The sequence below is a fragment of the Sarcophilus harrisii genome, chromosome 4 (assembly GCF_902635505.1).
Source record: "Sarcophilus harrisii chromosome 4, mSarHar1.11, whole genome shotgun sequence".
Lineage (NCBI taxonomy): Eukaryota > Metazoa > Chordata > Mammalia > Dasyuromorphia > Dasyuridae > Sarcophilus > Sarcophilus harrisii.
The window spans coordinates 57424616-57448385 of record NC_045429.1 but is presented as its reverse complement, the minus strand read 5'-3'; the positions used below and the strand labels follow the sequence as shown (position 1 = coordinate 57448385).

The following is a 23770-nucleotide window of genomic DNA, read 5'->3' as shown; positions in this document are numbered from 1 at the left end:
AGTATAAATATTATTAGTCTTGGTTTATTTATATACATACATGCACACATAGCCAAAGCATTATAAAGGTTAAATGACTCCCCCATAGTCATATAAATAGTAATGTGAGAGACAGGATTAGAACCCTAGTCTCCCATTACCAAGTTCCAAATACTTTCTACTGCACTATTTTGCCTCTGAGCAATGGGAAAAAAATCCTTGCATATAATCATCAAGGAATATATTTCTTAGCACCTGTAACTCTCCAATCACCTAAATGTCAACACCTGTGCAAGCATCCTGAACCAGGAAGGAACCATGTGGTGACTCTTACCTATTCAGTAGGACACAAAAATAAAAGATGTCAGCCAGAAAAAAAAGATAAGGTGTCCAATCACTGACATTTACATCAAACCTAGAAGTCTATAGAATACCTGATTTATTGCACCTTATTTGAGGCGACAGCTCTGGTAGGAAGGTATGATGGAACAGATATTATTCTGCCTGTTTTACAGATGAGGAAACTGGAATAAAATTGGTGAGGAGAGATTAATGGATTTGCCCAGGGTTATACAGTCTATGAGTTGCCAAGGCAGTTCTCAATCCAGGGACTCCTGACTCTAAGTTTAGAGTTCTATCTATTCTGTCATGTAAATGATATGGAAGTAGATGAATTAATATATATTTATTTGGTTCTATATAGGAATGACTATAAGGACATAGTCCCTGCCTTATACAAGTCTACAATCTTAAATTGTTTTTATTTTTCCACCTTTTCAGCTTAAGTGACAAATAGATTTTATGTGATGGACAGAAGTTACAATGTGGGAGAAGATATGGTGGTCGATGTCAGTGCTAGGTGAGGGCAATATAATAGAGGAACACCAGAGCCATCTTGCCTTATTTTGGCTATCTTACTTTGTCCTTTTCCAAAGATTACTGCTCTGGAAAATTGCATATTGCATTATGCATGGCAGAGAACATCAAATGATCATAGATTTTTACACTACACACATTTGTGTATAGGTGCATATATTATACATGCATATATATGTGTGTATACATATGTGTATTTTTTCCAAAACACATTTATATAATTGGAAAATAAAACCTGTTCTGCAAAGGGAGACAAAAAACAAAACGGTATCCAGGACATGGAGGCTAATTTCCCTAATGTTTTTATCTTGAGCTTATATAAAGCTTCTGCCCTTTTCCTATGTGAGCAGTTTGGTTACTAGAAGGGGAAGAAAAAGAGCTACTGAGTGAAGAGCTAATTTTAGGAGATTTGCAGTTCTCTGACTTAAGGGAATTATTTATCATGACAACAACACAACACTTTTTTTCGCAGCCCTTCCAAGGGTGGCTATTTTTAAAATGTTGTCACTGTTTCATCATCTCAAGAACAGAAATGAGTGGATTTTTGCAGCAGGAGAGTGATAAAGATCAGAAAGAGAGGAACTAGCAGAGAAGCTTCGTGGAATAGGTTATTCTTGAGGGGCAAAGCTATCAAGAACTATAATCCAAACTTTTGAATAGCTTCCAAGTACATAAGTTTCCTTACTCCATGTTCCTCCCTGCTAAATTTCTATAATTATGGCCCAGTAACACCCACAGCATGGCATGAGAGTATGATCTAAGTTTATTAGTAGGCTGTGATATTTTGATTATTGCTGAACTTACTTTATATTGAATAACTATGGCATTAGAATTATTCATGCTTTTCATTTTTCATTGTTTTTAAGTAAATACGTGTTTTATGCTTAAGAGCTAATAGTGTCATTGTGACTCAGTAGGGACTCAGAACTACAGTAGGGAAGAGTGTGAGTTTATTTCCCACTCCTAATATTTTATCTCTAGGATCCTGAAAGAATATTGAATCATAACTAAATGGTTGCAATCTTTATCTTGGAAACCCAGCCAGTGTGAAAGTAGGTTAGAATAATAATCATCCCACAGAGTCATGTAGAATGGAATGAGGGTGTCCCATGCAACAAATAGTTACTAGTAAATCTGTAGATCTTTCACTTGGATTTAAAGTGAGAGACTTGGGTTGACCCTCCAATCTAACAATTTAGTTAAGATATATTTCCCCTGGAAAAGAAATGGCAAAGACAGTTTTGATTGGTTTCATGAATAGTTAGGAAGAATATGGCAGCCAATAGAAAGCCATCAAAAACAGAACACAAGAAACTGAACTTTGTGAAAAGAGGGATTTAGAAAGAATTTCCTGATCATGAGCTTTGAGAAGGAGCAAAATGGACAAACAGGGAAAGGTATAGAATACCCTCTCTTGAGAGCTTAGAGAGTGGGACAGGTGTAGTCTTGCCTAAAGATGGAAAATTTAAGAAATTTTAAAACTATGGCAGGGAAAATTTCTAGTTAGGTTTTTGATTTTTTGTGCTACTGGTAGAGAAGGGGGCAAAAATGGAGTAGAAGGGCAGTATTTATTTGGGACCTTTGTTGATCTATGTTTTTAAAACATAGACTGCATTATGGATTACTTGGTTTGTTCATAAAAGACTATTTTTGCTATATTTAGACAAATAAGTGTCAGAACAAAAAAACCCACTCTGGAAACATTTTGTGTATTTTCCCTTTTTATTTGATGAAGGAGGATATGACCAAACAAAATTTTATGGGGAAAAACAAAGATTCCCCTTCCTAGTTTTCCCACTATTTTTCTAGGTCCTCACTTCTTGATTTCTGCCTGCAAAGAAGGATGAGTGTCTCTTAAGCTCTTCTGATGACTATTAGCCAACATTGTTTTCACTCAGTCAACATGTATATTTATTAAGTATTTGTTACATGCCATTTACTGTGCTAAAAACTGGGAGGCAAAGAAAGATAAACATATTTTTGAGGGTTTAACTTTGTATTTCTCTTCATTTTAGGTTCATTTAAAACTCTTGAAATGAAGGCATCAAGACCTGGCATATGGCTCTTAGACACTGAGGTGGGAGAAAATCAGATAGCTGGAATGCAAACACCATTTCTTATAATAGATAAAGGTATTATATGTATATATACCATAATATATTCAATATGAAAGTAACAATTACAGAACTCTTAGAAAAAGACAAATTCTGGGAATCCATAGTGTATTACTGTAAAGTGGTCTGCAAATTCACAGGCCAGAAGATTTTGAAATAATCACTCAGTCTTCCCTACAGGAAACTAATCATTATATGATAACTTAGTCAATTAGAATATGATATACTGTCCTGAAGATTGTATACTTGGTCTTTGTGTGGGTCATTCGGCTTTGCACTGTTCCATAGGCAAAGGTCACATAACTGAGAAGTCATTTGTTTCAAAAATTAGAAGCACTGGTCACTCAGGAACCAGAAGAAAAGAGCATAAGCTCATGCCCACTATTTAAAATTATATGTCCTCTTAATGATTGCTGACTAAATTGTCTTCATGTGCTCATTTAACAAAATGATAAGCTTATAATTGCAAGCTATCCAAACACTTGTGAAGATTTCCAGTTGGTCCTAAGAGCTCTGGTAAGGAAACTCTGGGAATTCCACATTACTGTGGTGGTCGAGGCAAGGACTGCCCCTGATAGTTTCAACACTGGCCCACAGGAAGTTCTACCTGGGAAGTGGCTGGTACTTCTTTTTGTGCTCAGAATTTTGGTAGCCTTGACACTCTCAAAGGAGCTACAACAGTTCAAGTGAGAATAATTGTTCTAAGACCTAAACAGATTGGAACTGAGTCAAAAAACTTTCCCATTCTGGGCTTTCAAGTATCTTATATCCTAGCAGGACTGTTCCTAATGACCAGATGTACTTCTCGAGAATAATAATCTCACTTCACTTGTCATGCTGCAATGTATTTAAGATAATGCTATGATTGGGCAGTTGATAACCATTTATTAATTAAATGCTTATTGTGTGCTAGATACTGTGCTAAGCATTGAGGATTCAAAAAAAGATGGAAAATAGTCCTTGTCCTCAAAAAGCTTACTTCCTAGTAGAAGAAATAACAAGCAAATAACTGTGTACACACATGAGATTATGTATATAATGTATATCTGTATATCTGTATACAGATGGATGTAATATGTATCTACACAAATCTATATCTACCTGTCTATATGCAGATTGTAGGAGAGAGACATAGATAGATTCAGAAAGAGAGAGAGAGGGAGGGAGAGAAAGAGAGAGAGATAGAAAGACAGAGAGAGACAGAGACCCAAAGAAACAGAGACACAGAGACAGAGAAAGAGGGAAGAAGGAAGAGAGAAAAAAGGAAGGGAGGAAGAGAATTAGGGAAGGAAAGAAGGATAGATACAGAGACAGAAGAGAGAGAGGAGAGGGGGTGGGAGGGAAAGAGAGGGAGATAAAGAAAGACAGAGGCAGAGACAGAGAGAGCAAGACAGAGACAGACAAATAGGAGAAACAGAGACAGACAGAGAGGGACAGAGAAACAGGAGAGAGAGGGGGATGTGAGAGAGAGGGGGAGGGAAGAAGGAAGGGAGAAAGGGAGAGAGAGAAATGGTGGAAGGTCATTTTAAAAGAGAAAGAACCAGTAGCTAAGGGGATTGGGAAAGGCTTCCTTCAGATGGTGGGATTTGAGCTAAATTTTGAAGGAAGCCAGGAAAACTAAATAGAGGTAAGTGAACAAAGTATTCTGGGCTTGGAAGACAACCAGTAGAAAAGGCAAAGAGTTGGAGGTGAGAGGTTCCCTAATTAGTCCAGTGTAGTTGAATTTAAGATAGTATGGAAGGGAGTAAAAGCTGCAGAGGTAGAAAGGAGTCAGGTTATAAAGCACTTTAAAATGCCATTATATTTGGAAGCTCAGGCAGGTAAAAGCATTTGATTATCAAAGACTTCAATAATTATCACTTTTTTTCTCTTCTCCATAGAATGCAAGATGCCCATGGGCTTAAGTACTGGCATTATAGCTGATTCACAGATAAGTGCATCCAGTTTCCTGGGTAAGTGTGAATACTAATCTCAGCAAAATTTTTTTTCTTATTGGCAAGCTGAATCCAGGTTGTCATCATGTCTATGTGAAATTTACCTCAGATCACAGAAGACTTTTTTCTTTGCCAAGGAGAGGCAAAAACTAGGGCTCTGATATGAAGGAAAAACTATATTAGAATAATGATAAGTGCTTACATTTATATGATATTTACAGTTTTCAGTTTTTCTCAATACAATCCAGAGATATTAATAATCATTATGTTCTTATAGGTTTTTGTGAATTATGAAAGCATCTTCCTCATTGCAGCTTTGTTAAATAGATATTCAGCTAATCCCCATTTTACCAATAAGGGAACAGATGATCAGAAATTAAGTTCTTTGCCCAAGGTCACTTAGCAAGTATCAGAGCTAAGATTCAAACTCAAGTCTAAAGCTACTAATATTCTGTCACACCACCTTTTAAAATGATTTCTGACAATCTTAATTCATATATAATATTAAATAACAAGCCTTGGAATCAGAGAATATGGGTTGAAATTCTGGATCTGAAACCTTGAGGAGTTCCAGACAATAGTTGTGCTATTTTGGATACTGACTTTCTTTGTCAAAGAAACACGTTAAAAAACCAGTGATCCTAAAATCCCTTCAAGTTCAAATTGTTTAAAGAGTTGAGAAGGAACTATTTGCTCTGTTCCAATCAATGACTGATTTGTGTTTCAAATATGACCCTGCTTCAAGTAAAAATACATATAAATGACAAGGAAGCTCCAGTCAAGAATCTAGTGAATTCTTATCCACACAGGTTCAGCTTGGATTAATTCTAGGTGAGAGTAAGAGTAGAATGTACTGATAAACTATTAAATCAGAGATGAATATCCTTAATGTTTTATTATAAAAATGACTTTGAGAGCTTTACTCTATTCCTAGTAATCAAATTTCTTAGATTCATAGTGTAAAGGGAAAAATCATCTCATTAATTCATTATTAGGAATTATCAGTTAAAACAAGCAAATGGCCCATTTCTTGGTTGGGGGTGGAAATTTACTCCTTAGTAGATCCTCACAGTGTTTATGGGCCTACACCCCTGGTTCTGTGCACCCTGCCCTATGGGGAAGAGTCTACCTTCACCTCCCCATCCCCATCTTACCCCAAGAATGTCTTCTGTGTTCTGGGTCACATTTTTGATGCTGGCTCTAGGAATGAAACCCCCTACTCATGGCTCTGATAACAGGGATATTCAAGAGATTTCCTTTTTCACTTCCATATACTATCAGTAGATCCAAGGAGAGTAATTAGACTAAATATTCCAATGAACACACTTAATATAAATAATCAGACAAGACAACTCAATTTCATCCTTATTTCTCCTTCACTTCTTCCACTCAGGAAGTGATCTCCTAAAAATAAAACAAAACAAAACAAAGCAACCTTTTGTTTTCTAGCAGGGTATACACAGACACTAGAGACATACATATACATATATAGTATGTGTATGTATGCATATGTGCATATTTATGGAGAGATACAAACATGTACACACATATGGACATATATCTCCAGTCCCTAAATTACCTAGCTATCAAAACTGCTTTGACTTTCCACCTCACTACTTTGAGATAGTCCAAATCTGCCCTTATTAGTTCTCAATCAACTTGGAAGAATAAAAAATGGAAGGTGTGACAACTGAGGGAAAGTAGTGGAAGAAATTTTCCAGTGGATATTAAGGCTGAAGTGCTGAAGGGCCTGGAGGATTTAGCAAATGGCAGAGAGGGTGCAGAATGAGTGATATACATCATTTGGGCATGATTGTAGATAGATTTAAGATTATCATTCAATTCATCCATCAACAAACATTTATTAATCACTTACTACTATATGCCAAGTTGCTGAAAGTACAAAGAATAAAGCAATTCCTGTTCACGGGGGTCTTCCAGGTTTATGGAAGAGGTAACGGGCACAGGCACATATAAAATATACTAAGCTTAAACAAAAAGTGAATAAATAGGCAGCTAGGTGGTGCAGTGGATACAGCACCAGCCCTGAAATCAGGAGGACCTGAGTTCAAATGTGATCTCAGACACTCAATACTTCCTAGCTGTGTTAACCCCAATTGCCTCAACAAAAAGAAAGTGAACATATATATTATGTAGTTTAGGTAAAACATTTTACATTCATCATTTATTTCATTTGATCTTTATAACAACCTTGGAAGTAGATAGTATAAATATATATATATGATGTAAATATACGTATGTATGTATATATATATATATATATATATATATATATATATATATATATATACCATTTAGTAAATGCTAGCCTTGGATATATAGTTACTACTTTAACTCTACACCCAACTATATAGTCTCCTTCTTGTAACATAAAGCTAAGAAGAAAAAGTATTTTCTACTGGAAAAGTGTTTTTCCACTAAAATTGAGAAATTCTGGATTTCTGATCTTTTTCAAATCTAATTTCCTTGTTTTCTTCCTTAAAAATCTAGGTTATTGGTATCCTAAATTAGCAAGGTTAAACAATAGTGGATCTTACAATGCTTGGAGTGTAGAAAAACAACTATATTCTTTTTCGTCTGAACCCTGGATCCAGGTATACCTTAGTACCCTGATAACATCTATTATATGTAACTACCCTGCACTTCCTTTAATTTGAACTGCATCTCATCATTTGGTTAACATCTGTTAATATTTTGAGTGGAAATCAAATCTCTATCTCGAATAATGTTGGGCTAATTATTAGCAAATATTTCTTGAGCAGCCACTCTTCTTAACACTATAATAAGCTGTGTGATATTGCAGATAGAGGGCTAGAATTGAAGTCAGGAAAACCTGGATTTAAATTCTGCCTTTGATATTGATAAGATCCTGGGTAAATCACTTAATCTCTCAGACTCTCAAGCAACTATGTAAGTACATAATTATTATATACTTACAGCAATAGGCAACATTCAAATAGTTCTATATAATCTACAAAAATATTTTACCCATATTGCCTCATTAGATATGGCTTCTATAGACTCACTGCCTATGTGACATTGGGCAAGTCACCGGTGTCCCTTCTACCTATAAATATATGATTCTATGGCTCATGTGAAGTAAGTTCTATCATTACCCCCATCATATAGATGAGGAAATAGAGGCTTACAGGTTAAATCCTGGGCCAGAATTCAGAATTAAGTAAGTGATCAAAGTAGGATTCAAATTCTTGACTCCAAAATACAGCAATCTATCAGGGATGGCAACCCGTTTCTATTTATATATTTAAATTGGATGTGCTAGATGACATAAGGAATCTAAAGTAAAAGCTCCTAACAAGGTCTCTGCCCACAAGTGGCTTACAGTATAGTTCAATGGAAGATGCCTCCAAAGAAAATCCAGGCTTGTGTGTGTTAGCCAACTAAACACATTGTTTAGAGCAATAATAATAATAACAAAGCAAGCATCTACTCCTTTGTGGATCGGGATGAGCATTTAATGCATCTGCTGCTATTTCAGGTGGACTTCGAAAAAGAAGTTGTACTTAGTGGGATACAGACCCAGGGCGCCAAACAGTACCTGACGTCTTACTATACCACCCAGTTCCGTGTGGCGTATAGCTCCGACAAAAGAATGTGGCGGTACTTCAAAGGGAACAGCACTTCAAAGCAGGAGGTATATCTATGTTTCTGGATAACTGAGATCAGAAGCTATGAACCCCCTTCCAACCGGCTTGTTTGGAGCTACATATGACCTTCTAAAAACATGACATCCACTCTGGAGAGCTCCCAATCTAGAAAACTTGACCAAATGACACAGGGATTTCGGTGATTTAGTAACCTACAGATGAGGAGGTGACCTGTTCCAATGGGGGTCACCATATTAATATTAATCCTCAAAAAAATTCCTATAACACAGAGAAGTCAAAGTTATACATTCTGTGTGCATCAGAAGGGAGACACAAACCCGTCTCCCTAGATACAAGTTTAATAGTCACTCTCTCTACTGTGCTGCATCTCTTGTTATTAACAGTAGCCCAGGTATCCTCCCCAGGTCAGATATTCTACAATAGAGTGGGCTAAAATAATAAAATTTTGTTCTTAGACATTAAGGAGTTTACATTTATTCTCCTTGCTAAGTTGATTTTCCTATTTTAAACATTTCATTCTATGACTTGAACACCACATAAAGAGGGTAAAGTGATATCATAATACTTTGAGGAATAGGTAACATTACTCTGTTTCTATTGACAAGAGGAGATAGGACTACAAGGGACATCCATTTTAAATAAAAAGCTAGGTGGCAGAGTCTACACATATCCTCCAACATTTAAATATCCTTAATCTGTTTTTTCTAACAATTTATAAAAAGAAAAATTAAGCATGAACTTTTATGCAGTACCCTTATCCCACAAAATGAACCCCAAAACACGGTCTTAGACCATTCCATTTTCAATTCAAAGAGATTTATTTATTTATTCCAATAACAGTAAATCTGGAGGATTTCTTCTGGATTTCAGTTCTGAAGTTAAACAGCAAATAAGAAAGTGTCAGCCACCCACAACTTTTGATTCTGGGCAAGTTAATTTTGTTTGTCTCAGTTTCTCACCTGTAAAATGAATTAGAAAAGGAAATGACAAATTACTCCAGTATCTTTGTTAAAAAAAATCCAAATGGGGTCATGAAAAGTTATACACAACTGAACAGCATATTATCTGTTGGGAAAAATAAGCAGAATATCCTGAGATTAAGATATTTTCCAGATTTTTAAGATAGCCTAAGTCAGTTTCACAGTTTCCGCAAAGCAGCTAATTGACTCAACTCTTTCTGCCCCATTTTGCAATACTGTTGTTATTTGTACTTTGTTCTGGAAGAGGACCATGGCATCAGGAAAGTGATGCTATGACATGCAAATAAATTGGATTGAAGTGAAGGATCAAGGTCCCCTGCCTCACTTTCCCCTCCAGAGCCAGCTAGATCACATATTGAGATCAAGAGAACTGGAGATGGAATGGATGCAGGGGGAGACTGTGCCCTCTTTAAGCTAATGTCTTCAACTGGTTTCAGTTTGACTGCACCCATTCAGTGATTAAGGCTAGGCAACAATTGAGGCAAAGAATCTCCTTTTTCACTTTTTCCCAAAAAATCTAAATAAATAAATGAATGAATCTGGGAAGGGAAGATCCTAAGGATTTTTGATCAAAGCAGAAATGACTAGTATTTACATTCAATCTGAGTCAATCAGGACTCAAACAGTGACCAAATGGGGCTGGGCCTAGGACCTATTGGTGGGCAATTATAATCAGGTTTAAGACCTGGTCCTTAAGAAAGAAATCAGGAAGGAAGGAAGGAAGGAAGGAAGGAAGGAAGGAAGGAAGGAAGGAAGGAAGGAAGGAAGGAAGGAAGGAAGGAAGGAAAGAAAGGAAAGAGAGAGAGAGAAAGAAAGAAAGAAAGAAAGAAAGAAAGAAAGAAAGAAAGAAAGAAAGGAAGGAAGGAAGGAAGGAAGGAAGGAAGGAAGAAAGAAAGGAAGAAAGAGAAAGAAAGAAAGAAAAAGAAAGAAAGAAAGAAAGAAAGAAAGAAAGAAAGAAAGAAAGAAAGAAAGAAAGAAAGAAAAAGAAAGAAAGAAGGGAGGGAGGAAGGGAGGGGAAAAGGGAGGGAAGGAAGGAGTCTTCCAATTGACCAATTTCAGGTCAGTTTTACTCTCAGAGGTTGGCCACAGTTAAAGACTATTCAAGGGAATTGACTGTCTGCACTGGAATAACAGTCATGTTTTCAAGATAGCAAAACTCTGGAAGAAGTGGGCTAATATCCCATCTAGAGAGAAATATCACTTCACTTCAGCAGGGTTTACGTGCCCATTCTGTGCCTGGTATTGTGCTACTGGGGCTAGAAAAACAGAAAAAAAGGTATTGCCCTTACAGAGGTTGCATTCTATTGGGAACATACAAAGTTTGAGATATATAAACATACAAAATGAAACAAAAGTATTATCAAGAGGAAGAGGGCTAATAGAATTAGGGGGCTTATAAAAGCCTTCTAAAAGGAGATGATACTTGAGCCATGTCCCAATGTTCATAATCTATTTTTTTTTCTTTCATAGACCCCTTGGGCAATATGGTAAATTCAGCCTATGCATCTTTCCTCAGAATAATGCTTTAACTACATCAAATAAAATGTTTGGGATTACAAAGGAAAGAATTTATTTTTGATGATTTGTCTCTGCCTTTTCTTTCTAGTACTTTGAGGGTAATTCAGATGCCACCAGCATTAAAGAAAATCCCTTTGATCCACCCATTGTGGCTAAATACATCCGAATCTCCCCAACCCACTCGTATAATAGACCTACTCTCCGCCTGGAATTGCTGGGCTGTCAGGTCCAAGGTAAGGAATGAGGATTTGCTGGCTCTTCTTCTCCTATGCATAGAAACTGGTTGCGTATAGCAGATTACTGATGGATTGTTTTCAGTGACTTAGGATGATTGCTCCAGTTTTCAATGTGTGTGGCAGTTTGTGTGATATGAAGAAGGGGGGAATAGAAAACAGGAAAGAGGAATAGGAGGAAACTTTTAAGCACTTTGCTCACATTTTATTTGAGATGTAAAATATAATTAATATAGAAAAAGTATTATATTAAAAATATTAAACAAAATATTTTGTTGAAAATTATATTAAATACAAGATATATTAAATATATCAAACAATACAACATTGTATTAAATATTATGTTAAATATAATAAATTCATACTAAAAAGACAGATACATAATAAAAATATGTTAAGTGAATGTTGCTATTAAATGATAGATACATTAAATGGTATCTATAATATTGAATATATAACTATTACAATAAGTGCATAATCAAGTAAATAAAATGTTTATTTTATTTTGAAAACTGTGGGGCTCAAGTGAGTCCCACAATGCCTCTGTGAGCTAGGTAGGTCCCTCGGGTATTATTATTCTCATTTTACATATGAAGAAAATAAAACTTAGACAAATTAAGTGACTCTTCCATGTCCACACATTTAGTAAGTTTCAGGGATGGAACATGAACCCTGTTCTTTACATGTACATCAGTACTTTATCCATTATCCCAAATAGCAATAGCAAGTATGGATTCAGCTTAGGGAATTTTGATCTTCCCCTAAACTATCACCATGCCTTGGATGGTAGGTTTCATTTTAGAGGGAAAAGCCATTTGCAATGGGATCTTGTTCTCTTCTTTTGTTTTGCCAACCACAGTATCCTTTGTCATCACACTAAATGTCAACACATACTTGTCCTAAAGGGAGTATCCCCGAAACTGTGCCCATTTCAAATAAAAAACATTTGATTATGATAACATCTCTACAATGGATTAATTCAGGGTTGATTTATTTTCATGTTTTAGTATGATTATGATTTGCTTTTCTAGTGTTTAACCACCCTTATATTTCTTGTATAAATCCAAATTTGTCATAAATGATTCCTTTGATAAATTTCTATAATATGTTTGAAAGGATTTTATTTAAAATTATGAATTGATATTCATTAAAGATATTGGTAAGTTCCTTTCTTTATCTTTCTGTAGTTTAAGTATTAGAAATATTTTTTCTAATATTATAATATCTATAATAATATAGACAGAATTTTAGAATATTTGTTTTGCAGTTTTTGAGAATAATTTGATTTGTATTAAGTGTTCTTAAAAGTTTGATAGAATCCCCTGTAAATCCCTCAGGACTACAAGCTTTCTCCCCCATAATTCCTTTATGGGGAGTCTTATTTTCAAAATTAAATTATCTAAGATCTCTATTTGGTCTTCTGTTCATTTGAATATTTTATATTTTTGAAAGCATCCCTCTATTTCTCTTGGCTTCTCAGTTTTGTTAGCATGTAACACTACCTAGTAGATTCCCATAATTCTTTTTTTCACTTGCTTTCTTGTGATTCCACCTCTTGCTTTATCTATTTGAATTTTGGCCCTCTTCTTTTTAAACAATTTGACTAAAGTTTTATCATTTTTTGGTATTCCTTTTAAGCAACAAACTTTTAGTTTTATCATTTTTATAGTCTTTTTTCCCCTCTGAACTCTGAAACCAACTATAAATCCCAAGTATTAAGACTCACCCTGTAACTCTAACTGTAACAATGTACAGTGGATAAAATGCATGGCATTTATTAGCTATGTGACCAGGGCAAATCACTTAAAGTCTGGAGAGTATTTCCCATTAAGTGAGAATAGCAATACCTATCTCCCATAATTATCATAAATCTCCAGTGAGATAATGTTTGCAAAATTGAAAGTGATATGCAAGAATCTATTGTTATTTTTATCATTATTATTACTATGATGATGGGGATGATGATGATGGTAATGATGGACTTTATAATAGTGACAATTACCTTGAATTCAATATAGATAGGAATGTAAGCATATTAACTAAGGTTTGTTTTGGGCTTTTTTGTGTGGGAAATTGTTCCTCAAGGGATACATTTTGCAACAAGGTGATCTGTCAACAAGCATTTATTAAGTACCCAATATGTGTCAGGTGCCATGCTAAGAACTGAGGATACAAAAAAAGGACTGAGGTTATGAAGGGTTTTTTAAAAGCAAAAGAGATAATTTTATATTTGATCGTGGTTGTATTAGAAAACCACTAGAGCTGACTAATAGGAGATGGAGAGAGAGAAGTGACATGGCAGGATCTCAGTTTTAGGTTTTACATTTTATCAATGTGATAGCCAAAGGAACTGCAGTAAGGAGAGACCTGAGTCAGGGAGACCACCCAGCAAGCTCTTGCAATAATCTAAGGGTGAGGGGATGAAAAGCTGCATCAGGGCAGGTGTATCATAGCAGAGAGAGAGGAGATGCTAAAAAGTAGAAACAATAGGACTTAGGAACTAGTTGAATATGAGGGATGAGGGATACTGAGGAGCTCAGGACAGTATCTAGGTTGCCAGTACAGGTATGTCCAAATCCACATGAAGAAAGCCAAAAAGGAACAAGAATAAATGAGTTTTCTCATCCACTAACTGTTCCATCTCAATGCTCATGAAACTAAGTATCACAGAGGGAGGAAAAATTTCCTAGTAGAAAAGATAAAATTGAACATGCTGTCTCCCTCAAGGGAAACTACAGATTATCTTTCTCTAAAATTTTGCTTAAAATATAATAAAGTCCCAAATGTTAGAAATATGCACCTTTCCTGAAAAGTAGGGTCTATTCTAAACTCTATGACCCTTTAAATTCCTTATGATTCTCTTAATCCTACATTCTCTGAATACAATGGCCATGCTATGCATTTTTCCTATGCTTCACAGCACTTAACACAGTACAACTCAACGAATATTTCTTAATTGACTCACATTGATTTTCCCTTCACAGGCTGCTCCACACCCCTGGGTATGGAAAGTGGAAAGATACAAAACAATCAGATTACAGCTTCATCAACAAGAAAATCTTGGTTGGGAGGTTACTGGTCACCCTTCTATGCCCGTCTCAATGCACAAGGCCGTGTGAATGCCTGGCAAGCCAAGGTAAAAAGAAACTTCCATAGTGAATGGTTATCTCCAACTTCTCATGGATAAAATCAAAGAAATTTTAGAAAATCAAAGAGAGACTCTGCTAAAAGGAACGATGGCTCCTGTTTATGCTTACTCAAATTCTAGATCATATTTTGCACAAGGTAGCTATAGAACTTATATTTAGACTAGAGAGAAATCAGTTCTGACCTGCACAGGTTTGAGGGGTTTAATTTTTATGTGTCACTGGTGATTTCTAAACTTTTTAGAGTTGCAATATCCTTAGTGAATTAGCTTATTATTGTTAACTACAAAATTATATATAAATATATAACATATTATTGTTAATAGCTTATAATTTATAGTAATATATAATTATATTATATATGAATTAATTTGATGCATCTAATAATTTTACTCTTCTTAAAAGGTTCATATGTTGCTAATTTTAAAAATTAAAATGTAGGTAGAATGGCCCAGTGGAAAGAAAACTGAATTTAGAGTCATAGGACCTGAATTTGACTCCCAGTTCTACCTACTATTTGACTTACTTGCAAATCACTGAAAATCTCTGAGACTCATTTTCCTTATGTGTAAAATGAAAAGGTTTGGACTAGGTGATTTCCCAGGTCTCTTCCAGCTCAAGATTTATGAATCTCTGAATTGATTTGGTATTGTTTCAATGTCATGATATACTCTGTGATCATTGGTGTTCTCAAATGAAGCTTAGAAATAAGCAACCTAAGGGCTTCCTTCCATTGATTAAACAGAATCCAAAGAATTAATATGAGCAATGATGAAAGTCCATGGCACCATTAAAGCCCTCTTTGATCCGTCCTCACGGTAGGAAGTGACCTTGGGTCCCTGAAGTCTGTGTCAACAAGATTAGAGTTTGGGCAGATCCAGCCAAACTGAACTGGTGCCAAGTTCAGCACCAGTCAAAGTCTAGTGTAACTGAAACTGGAAAAGATCCATTCCCAGAGTGTTGATCACTAGAAAATAAATTTTTTAAAATCACAACTCATGAAGTCATCTACAAAAGCTCAGAAGAATTGTAATCTTCATCAGTAGAGGAAGAGCCCATACTAATAGAATCATATATATTTGATGAAAGAAGAGGTTGATCATATATATTGGGTCAGTTGGTTTGGTTATGAATGTTCATCTTTGACACCTTTTAGAAGGGCTCTGTTTTCTCTTCCACAGAGTTAGGCAGTCAAAAGTAACTGTATAGAATAGAAAACTGGCAAACCTATCCAATGAGTGTTTCTTTCTTTTAAAATTCCTGACACATTAGTCCTTGAATCATATATAGCATCCTAAGAATTTTCCCCCAAGGGAAACTACTAAGAAGACATAGGAAGTTTCCCTGTTCATGAAGCAGAAAAGTATATCACTCTATGGACTGGGGGAAATACTGAACTGAGTTCTGATAAATGTCTAGATTAAAATACATATAGGATCGTAAGATCCTAGAATGCTAGAGTAGAAAAGACCCTACAAGATCATCCTTATACCCGTCTCATTTAACAGATGGGGAAACTAAGACCCAAAGAAGGGAAGTCATTTATCTAGATTATATAAAATTCCCTCTCCTTACTCTTTCACTTCATACACTATTTGTCTTATCAAATGCACCAAAATTTATACCTGATGTCCAGACCTATGTGATAAAATCAACAATAATGAAAAAGTCATTTTGATTTTTAATTTCTAAAATCAACTAAGTTGATAGAAATTTTGCATCTAGATTAAAATTCTGCTCGTTTCTCTTTTTATACATGTACTCCTTTATGTAGGTAGGTTATAAAGCAAAAAAAGACAATAGAAAGGTAAAGACACATGGACACTGCTATCTCCTCTTAACTTATATTTCTCTAGTATCCCTTTTTCTTCCCAACCAAAATCCTTTAGCTGCTATATTCTAAATCAGTGTTATCAAGCCATGATTTTAGAAAACTCCAAAGTGTTTCTGATCATTTTTAAAGACCATTGTGTATTTTCAAAATTCCCCAAACAAAAATTTTTGTTTATTTTCTTTCCATTTTAATTTCATAAAGTACCTTATATTTCTAATAGTGAGTGCCAGGTAGGGAAAGAGAGTGGAATGAATATGTTAAAGAAACAACACTGTGATGTTGCAATTCAAAAAGGCTATGCATCATTGCTCTAAATATATTTAGATAGTTCACAAGACAGGCAGAATCTCCCAAAGATTCTGTTCCAATGACCCTGTCATTCACTGAGCTTCATCTGCTCCCTTTAATTTTCCCTCATTCATCATCTAAATACTGCTGCTTCTGGGTGAGATCATCTTTACCTGAAGCATCTCTGATTGAGCCACAGATACTGCAAGGTTGAATTCTTTCCCAGGTGCTAGGTGAGGTTGTTGTCAGAATCCTTACCAAAGCAGGAAACTAGTGTGCTATGTATGACAGGAAAAAAGCAACTTTCCTTTATTAATGAGTAGAATTGCAAAGAAAGCTCTCTTTGTTACCCTGGGGGCCATTTCCATAGTTAGTCAGCTCTATCCTGCTCTTTAACCCTTGTAGGACTCTTAGGGAGGGAAAAAATTACACACATGAACACACAAACCTTCTCCTGACATGGATGTCGATGGAAATTTTGCAGAGCTGCTGTCATTTTGACAAAAGTCCTATCTTGTTAGCATGAGGACAAAACAATAAGGAAAGGTTGTTTTTTTTAATTGGGGGGGCATTTCAAGTATCACCCCAAAGGATACAAAAGTAATTCATAGCAGTGTGTGTATGTGTGTGTGTGTGTGTGTGTGTGTGTGTGTGTGTATGCAGGGCTTAGCAAAGTGTCTGTCACATATTAAATAATTAATAAAAGCTCCATGTAACAGAGTTTTTATCTATCTGTTACACTCCAGTAAATACTTCATAAATGCTTCTTGATTATCCAGTTCTTATGGTTTCACTTTTGGATATGTCTACTTCAACAAACATTCAAGTAGGGTTCAATATGAGCAGCATTCCAAATTAATATTCAAGATTAATTAATATTCCAGATTAATTCTAGGTTAATTGATGTCAGTTGGAGATTTCACAACAAGAGTTTCCCACAGTTGTATATAATCACAAATGAGAAGAAAGGAGGCAACAAGCATTTATTAAGCACTTACTCTATACCAGGCACTGTGTTAAGTGCTTTACAACATTAAGATCCTAACAACTCTGTGTTGTAAAAGTTATTATTATTCCCATTTTACATTTCAGCAAATTGAGGCAGATAGAAGCTAAATGACACAGGGTGACAGTGTAAGTATATGAGGCTAGAATTGGACTTAGGTGTTTCTTACTCCAGGCTCAGAACACTTAAGAACACAGCCTCTCTTTAAAAATGTACAAAATACTGTTGGACATAAAGGTAAATAAAACCCAATAAAACCGATGGAACTATGGAAGACAAACACACACATATATCTATTCAAAATAAATAATATAAAATATAAATAAAAAAATTTAAAAAAAACATACACTTGTGCTAAGTGTATGAAAGATATGAAAAATATAAAAACCAAAGGTTCTTTAAGGTCAGAGGCAGAAAAAAAATGGTTTTTTTATCTTGTTTTTGTCTGGGATTCTGATTGAATTCTATTTAATTTATGATTGAGAGAAATCAAGGGAAGCGTGTGATAGGGATAAAGAAGGAAAAAGATGTTTATCAGCCAGAGAATGAATGACATGAGCCAAGAGAGAGATATGAGAGTACATGGGACAGAGGTTCTTGGGATTTGAAAACTAGAATGGTGCATAGAGATCAATTAGTCAAATGTCTTCATTTTACAAGTGAGAAAAAAAGAAATCCAGCACTTCTCATTTAACTCTCAACTCCTGGCATCCTGGCTTCCAGTTTTGTCACTCAACTGAAACTACTCTTCCCAAATCATTGCTCATCTCTCAGTCCAAATCCAATGGCTTCCCTCCTTTTCATTCTCTGTACTTTATCTCTCTCTATATGTTTTACATTGTTGGCCATTCCCCAATAAGTATCCTTTAAAAGTGAATATGTAGTGAGGAACTAAAATAATTAGGAGAGGTTATTATTTGAACTACTTTGAAGAAATCTAGAAGAAAAAAGGAGAGAAATATGGACTATGAGCAGATGTATGCTGAAGCCAGGTGGAGCTGGCTCTAGAGATCTGATTATTAAATGTTCTGTCTAAGCATTTGTTTACAGTTCAGAAGTCAGCAGAGGCTATAAATAAGGGCTTGATTTATAGTTTAGTTAATTGCTCATTCTTAAGAAAGTGATAGAAAAGATGTTGATAATGCAGTTTAAAATTAAAAGCATTCTGTGGTTTTTTTTCCTTTTCTTTTCAGAGAATCAGTTGTTAAAACAACATATGCAACAATTGTGTACAAGGGTTTTTTGGAAGGGTTTTTTGTTTGTTTATCCTGATCTGATCATGTTCATTGACAAAGAACAAAAAAAAAAGCAGGAAAAAAAGATTAAAAATGTAAAAGCAAGAATGAATGTTTGATGGAGTAAGATCTTAGAGGAGAGTGATAAAGGACCAAATTAAGGGTGCATGTGAGAAGCTGAAAAGGTAGATTTGCCTTAGTAAGGAGTAGGGTTTTGAAAAAGAAGACAGGCCAGATGAGAGCACAGAGAAGTTTTAATATGAGGAAGAAAGAAGAAGTAATGTGTTATGAAAAGAACACTGAATTTCAAGGGAGAGAACCTAGGCTTGAATTCTGGTTGTTCATTAGTGTTTTCCTGTAGGCAATCCATTTTAACTTTCCGGGTTTCATTTTCTTTATTTGCAAAATGAGTAAGAAAAACTAAATTATCTCCAAGGGATCTTCCAGCTGCAAAATCCTATGATGCTGCAAAATTGAGGGAAATCAGACCACCTGGCTTTGATCTCAATAACAGAAGAAAGGAGGTCAATTTGCTCTGTGTGTGTGAAGTCTGGGAGTAGGAAAAGGTTGCCAAAGTTTCCACTGGAGATGTGATATGGTGTCAGTAAGAGCCGATTGAAAGAATTTCCAGGCAGCAACAAATGTTCAGCTGAGGTTATGCAATAAATTTACATTGGACGAAATTAATATTATTTCTCAGTTTCTCCACTAACACCCAGCAGCCTGGGAGAAGAAATGGAGGGAGAAATTGGTTGGTGGGGATCACTTAAGGTTAAGGAATTTCAGAAGTTCAAGGGTGCAAGGAATTCCAGGGTGGTGGCTGGTATTTGTTGGAAACAGAGCAGTTTCTTGTTTCTCTTCCACAGGGTTTCAAAATAATTTCTGGGCTTTTCTGGCAAACTTACCTAAAAGGAGGAATGTTACCTCCCAGAGCATTACAAAGTAGGATGGAGTCTCAGTGGCCACCCAGTTCAGTCACTATGTGCACAAGATGCCTCACTATTACATACCCTACAAATACACAAAACCAGTCTTTCTTTGAAAATCCCCAGTGAGGAGGGATGCTCCGGAGGCAGAGTATCCCACTTTTAGATAACCGATATTAAGGAAGTTTTTCTTTGCAGCTTCTACCCATTGTTTTTCATTCTCCTCTGATAACAGAGGAATCTTGAATTTCTCTTTCCTGCGAATTTCTTTTTTCCAGCTATTTCAAGACAGAAATCATATGCCCCAAAGTCTTCCATGAATCTATTATCCATTTGAAATAACACACAAAGAGTCCCCCATCCTTTCATTTCTTCCTTCATTATTCATGACTGTAAATATTCTATAATTAAAAGTATTTGTCTTGTCAAACTGTCTCACCAAAGTATCTTTCCAACTTTCTTAGTCGAATAACAACAAGCAGTGGCTGCAGATAGACCTGCTCAAAACCAAGAAAATAACGGCAATTACAACCCAAGGAGCCAAGTCTTTCTCAAATGAAATGTATGTGATGACTTATGCTATCTTCTACAGTGATCGTGGCACGGACTGGAAACCTTATAAGGACAAATCATCCATGAGGGAAAAGGTACAATATGATGTCTTAGTAACAAGATGATAATGGAGTCCCTAAGATAGGTATTTGGGAAAGTGGTATCTAAATCCCACCAACACCATTCCCTGATCTTATAGGATTGGACTAAAAACAGGATTTTAGAGCAGGAAGCGAACCTGAAAGTCATTTGATCCTTCTCTTGAATTTTAAATTCTGAGAACCCAGATGGAAGTTACTGGTTTATCCAAGATCACAAAGTTAGTTAAAGGCACTGTCTATATTTTAGTTTAATATTTAATTGTTCAGCATTAATATGTAAAGATCACTTTTATTTGGAGGGAAGATAGTGTTTGAAAACAATACTATTATTATTGCATAAAAATCATTCTTTTTCATGTCATTTGGTAAAAATCAGAGATTTGCAATAAATCACTATTTGCTTTTATGTATTCTATATATATGTATGCACACACACACATATATATGTGTGTGTGTATGTGTATATACATACACACACACACACACACACACATATATATATATATATACATATATGATGTTCCATAGATTAGTGCACAAGGAAATAAAGCAACCGCTTTTGGTAGCTGAATAAAAATATTAGGATTTAAGGTTATTATTATCATCACTAATTATTCTGAGGAATTTTTATTTAATTATATACTGATAACGATAATAAACTCTTATGCAATATTGATTGGGAAGCAACAAGTAAAGTCTTCTGGTACAGACTTGTGGGAAACCAGGGTTCCTCTAAGTGGATCTTCTAGATCACAGCTCTTATCTCTTCTTGTGTCACAAATAGCTTACTCAACTGTTTCCTTGCTTTAGAGTTCCTACTCAAAGGTTGAATTAGCTGTTGCCAGCAGGGAGGATAGCCATTCTCTGAAGGGAAAACATATATGTCATTAGCAACAAATATTTACAAAGCAAGGCATTGCTATGAGTCGGGCTATAGGTTAAGTAGTGGGAGACAAAGAAATCTCTGTCCTCAAGGAGCTTGAGTTGGGAAACAGGACATTCCTTCATTTATTCAATGTTACAAAGTGCTAGGTACTGCCTGATAAGAGTCTACAGGCAAATAGCTATTTTTAGTTACATCATTATCTCATTTGGACTCAACCTAGAAACCCACATGCCCAGGGCAAAGTCTATGATGAGGTCATAAAAGCATCTTATTGTACACGAAGGAGGGGAGAAGGACAGGAAATACTGCAAACACTCTATCTGAATTAAAGGGCACAAGGAGTTTCTCTGTGTATCTTTCTGTATGCCTTTCTAGTACTAATTCTTTTCTTTTTCTTTCTTTTCAGATTTTTATGGGAAATGTTAATCACAAAGGCCAGGTCAAGAATTTTTTCAACCCTCCCATCTTTTCCAGGTTCATCCGTCTCATTCCCAAGTCATGGAATCAAAGCATTACTCTTCGATTAGAACTCTTTGGCTGTGATCTTTACTAAAGATGGGATAGATATTATGCATTCAAAAGCAAAGGAATACCCTTTGAGTCTTTAAATAATTTAGCACCGGTTTTCTTTTTTGTAGCTATTTCTAAATGTCAGATTTCAAAAGATTTTTTCCACTATTGCTTTTTTCTCTCGTGTCTAACAGAAACTAGGATTTTCTCAAGAGATTTTTTAGTTTATTTTTTTCCCCACTAAGAAATAAGAAGATAGTTCTGATTTGGCATGTTAATGTCTGAATGATTAACATGATCCATGTTAATGTAATCAATATGGAAAAATATTGAAAGTAATTAGTACCCAGCTGAATTAAAGCATTGTTGATCACAAATAGAATCTTGATTGTTACTCCAGAACACCCAGATTTGGGCATTTTTTTAAGCCCAGATGCCCTCATTAGCATAGGTTATTAATAGTGTTAGTGTATTATACTCACATTTCCAGGAAAGTGATTTTCAGTGATGAACCGGAAGCATTTGGGATGTTGGCCACAGACAAAATGAACAATTTCAAGGTTGGCAATTTTAAAAACTCTGTGAGGTCACCAATAAAAAAATCTTTAGATTTTTGCATTAATAAATTGTGTTGTGATTGTTCTTTTCTTATGTTTCATAATATAACTTATCATGAAGATTGTAAATTATCAATCTGATGTTTTACTTCATTAGTTGCTGAGGTGAGTAATAAAAGGGGTGATGATGGGAGTAATATTTATTTATTGCTTGTATGCCTGACTATGCTTCTTTTGTCAAAGTAAAAGGGAGGGCTGCAAATAACCCAAATATAGATAAAAAGTACACAGTTCTATAATTATGAATCATTTTCCTTTATGGAAATGTGTGTCTATAGTCGTGTATATGTGTGTTTTGTGAATTTTAAAGCACCATATCTATCAATTATTATTATCCTAGTGAACATTTAGCTCTAGTGTCTTATCTCACGTGCCCTCCCCTCCTATTTCTTTTGGTAGAGGGCACCAAAATCAACTCAATTGCTGGTATTTGTGAACATCCCCTCACCTGGTGGCTGGTCTAAATGCACTAAATGCACCTTGATTAGTCAGCAATAGCACGGGAAGCCAAAAATTACTGGTTTCTGGAAGGCATATTATGACCTCCCTCCACTGAAGTCATCTTTTCAATTCTATTTTGCTCAGGCAATATAAAAAATGCATTTCCTGAGCCCATAGAAATTAATAAATTGGCAAGTTGCTTACTGTATGGTGAAAGTCAGGATATGATAATTTGTCAACTAATACATGAAATGTATAAATTGGAATAATATGGGTTAACTGACTATAACTAGATCCCAGTTAGAGTGAACAATGAACCTCTTGAAGTGGCAATTTTATTTTAATATACACTGCATAATTTCAATCAATGACTGTGTTTTATATAATTATAACTTCCAACGCTGCAAATTTCAATATGTGTGACCATATTGGGGGAATATATTATTTGCACTAATTACACAACTAAAATGAATTGGATGGCAGAGGAAAAATTTGGAATACAAAGAGTTAAGCACACTGTATAGTAATATGCTGGTAAATGTGTAATCATCAGCTCTTCGGAGGCAAAAAAAAAAAGGATACATGATATATATTTTTAAATCTGAATCTGCATTACTAACGTTTTCAACATCACTGTCTCAAATTAAGAAAAACAATAAAAATAAATTAAGCTCCTATTTGTAGCTTTTTGCTAGTTTCTAAGGTGTAAATGCTTACACTGAGAGTTTAACAATAAGATCTCAAGAGCTGGTTAGAGCTGACTCCAATAAAACACAGTGCAAGATGCTAAATCAGTAGTTCCTTGATGGCTATGTTATAGACATAATTCTTCTTGTGAGCCCTGGTGGATAAGATAGTCCTAAAGTCTCCTTTAATGCTGAGAATCAAAGGAAGTTTCTTATGAAAGACTGAATTACATAGAGTATGTTCTTGATTTCCATGTC

The 23770-nt window shown here is 35.3% G+C and overlaps 1 protein-coding gene across 2 annotated transcripts in view; it reads left to right on the top strand.

Annotated features, from left to right (window-relative positions):
• The window catches only part of F5 (coagulation factor V), a 79621-nt gene extending 56194 nt beyond the window's left edge, over positions 1–23427 (top strand). For both annotated transcript variants that reach the window (XM_023501770.2, XM_023501773.2), the window contains 8 exons: positions 2871–2987; positions 4850–4921; positions 7415–7518; positions 8424–8579; positions 11140–11284; positions 14269–14420; positions 20184–20366; positions 21665–23427. In XM_023501770.2, coding sequence (XP_023357538.1) covers positions 2871–2987; positions 4850–4921; positions 7415–7518; positions 8424–8579; positions 11140–11284; positions 14269–14420; positions 20184–20366; positions 21665–21811 — 1076 coding nt within the window. In that variant the 3' untranslated portion in view covers positions 21812–23427. The remainder of the gene's footprint in view (positions 1–2870; positions 2988–4849; positions 4922–7414; positions 7519–8423; positions 8580–11139; positions 11285–14268; positions 14421–20183; positions 20367–21664) is intronic.
• The last annotated feature ends 343 nt before the right edge of the window (positions 23428–23770 follow it).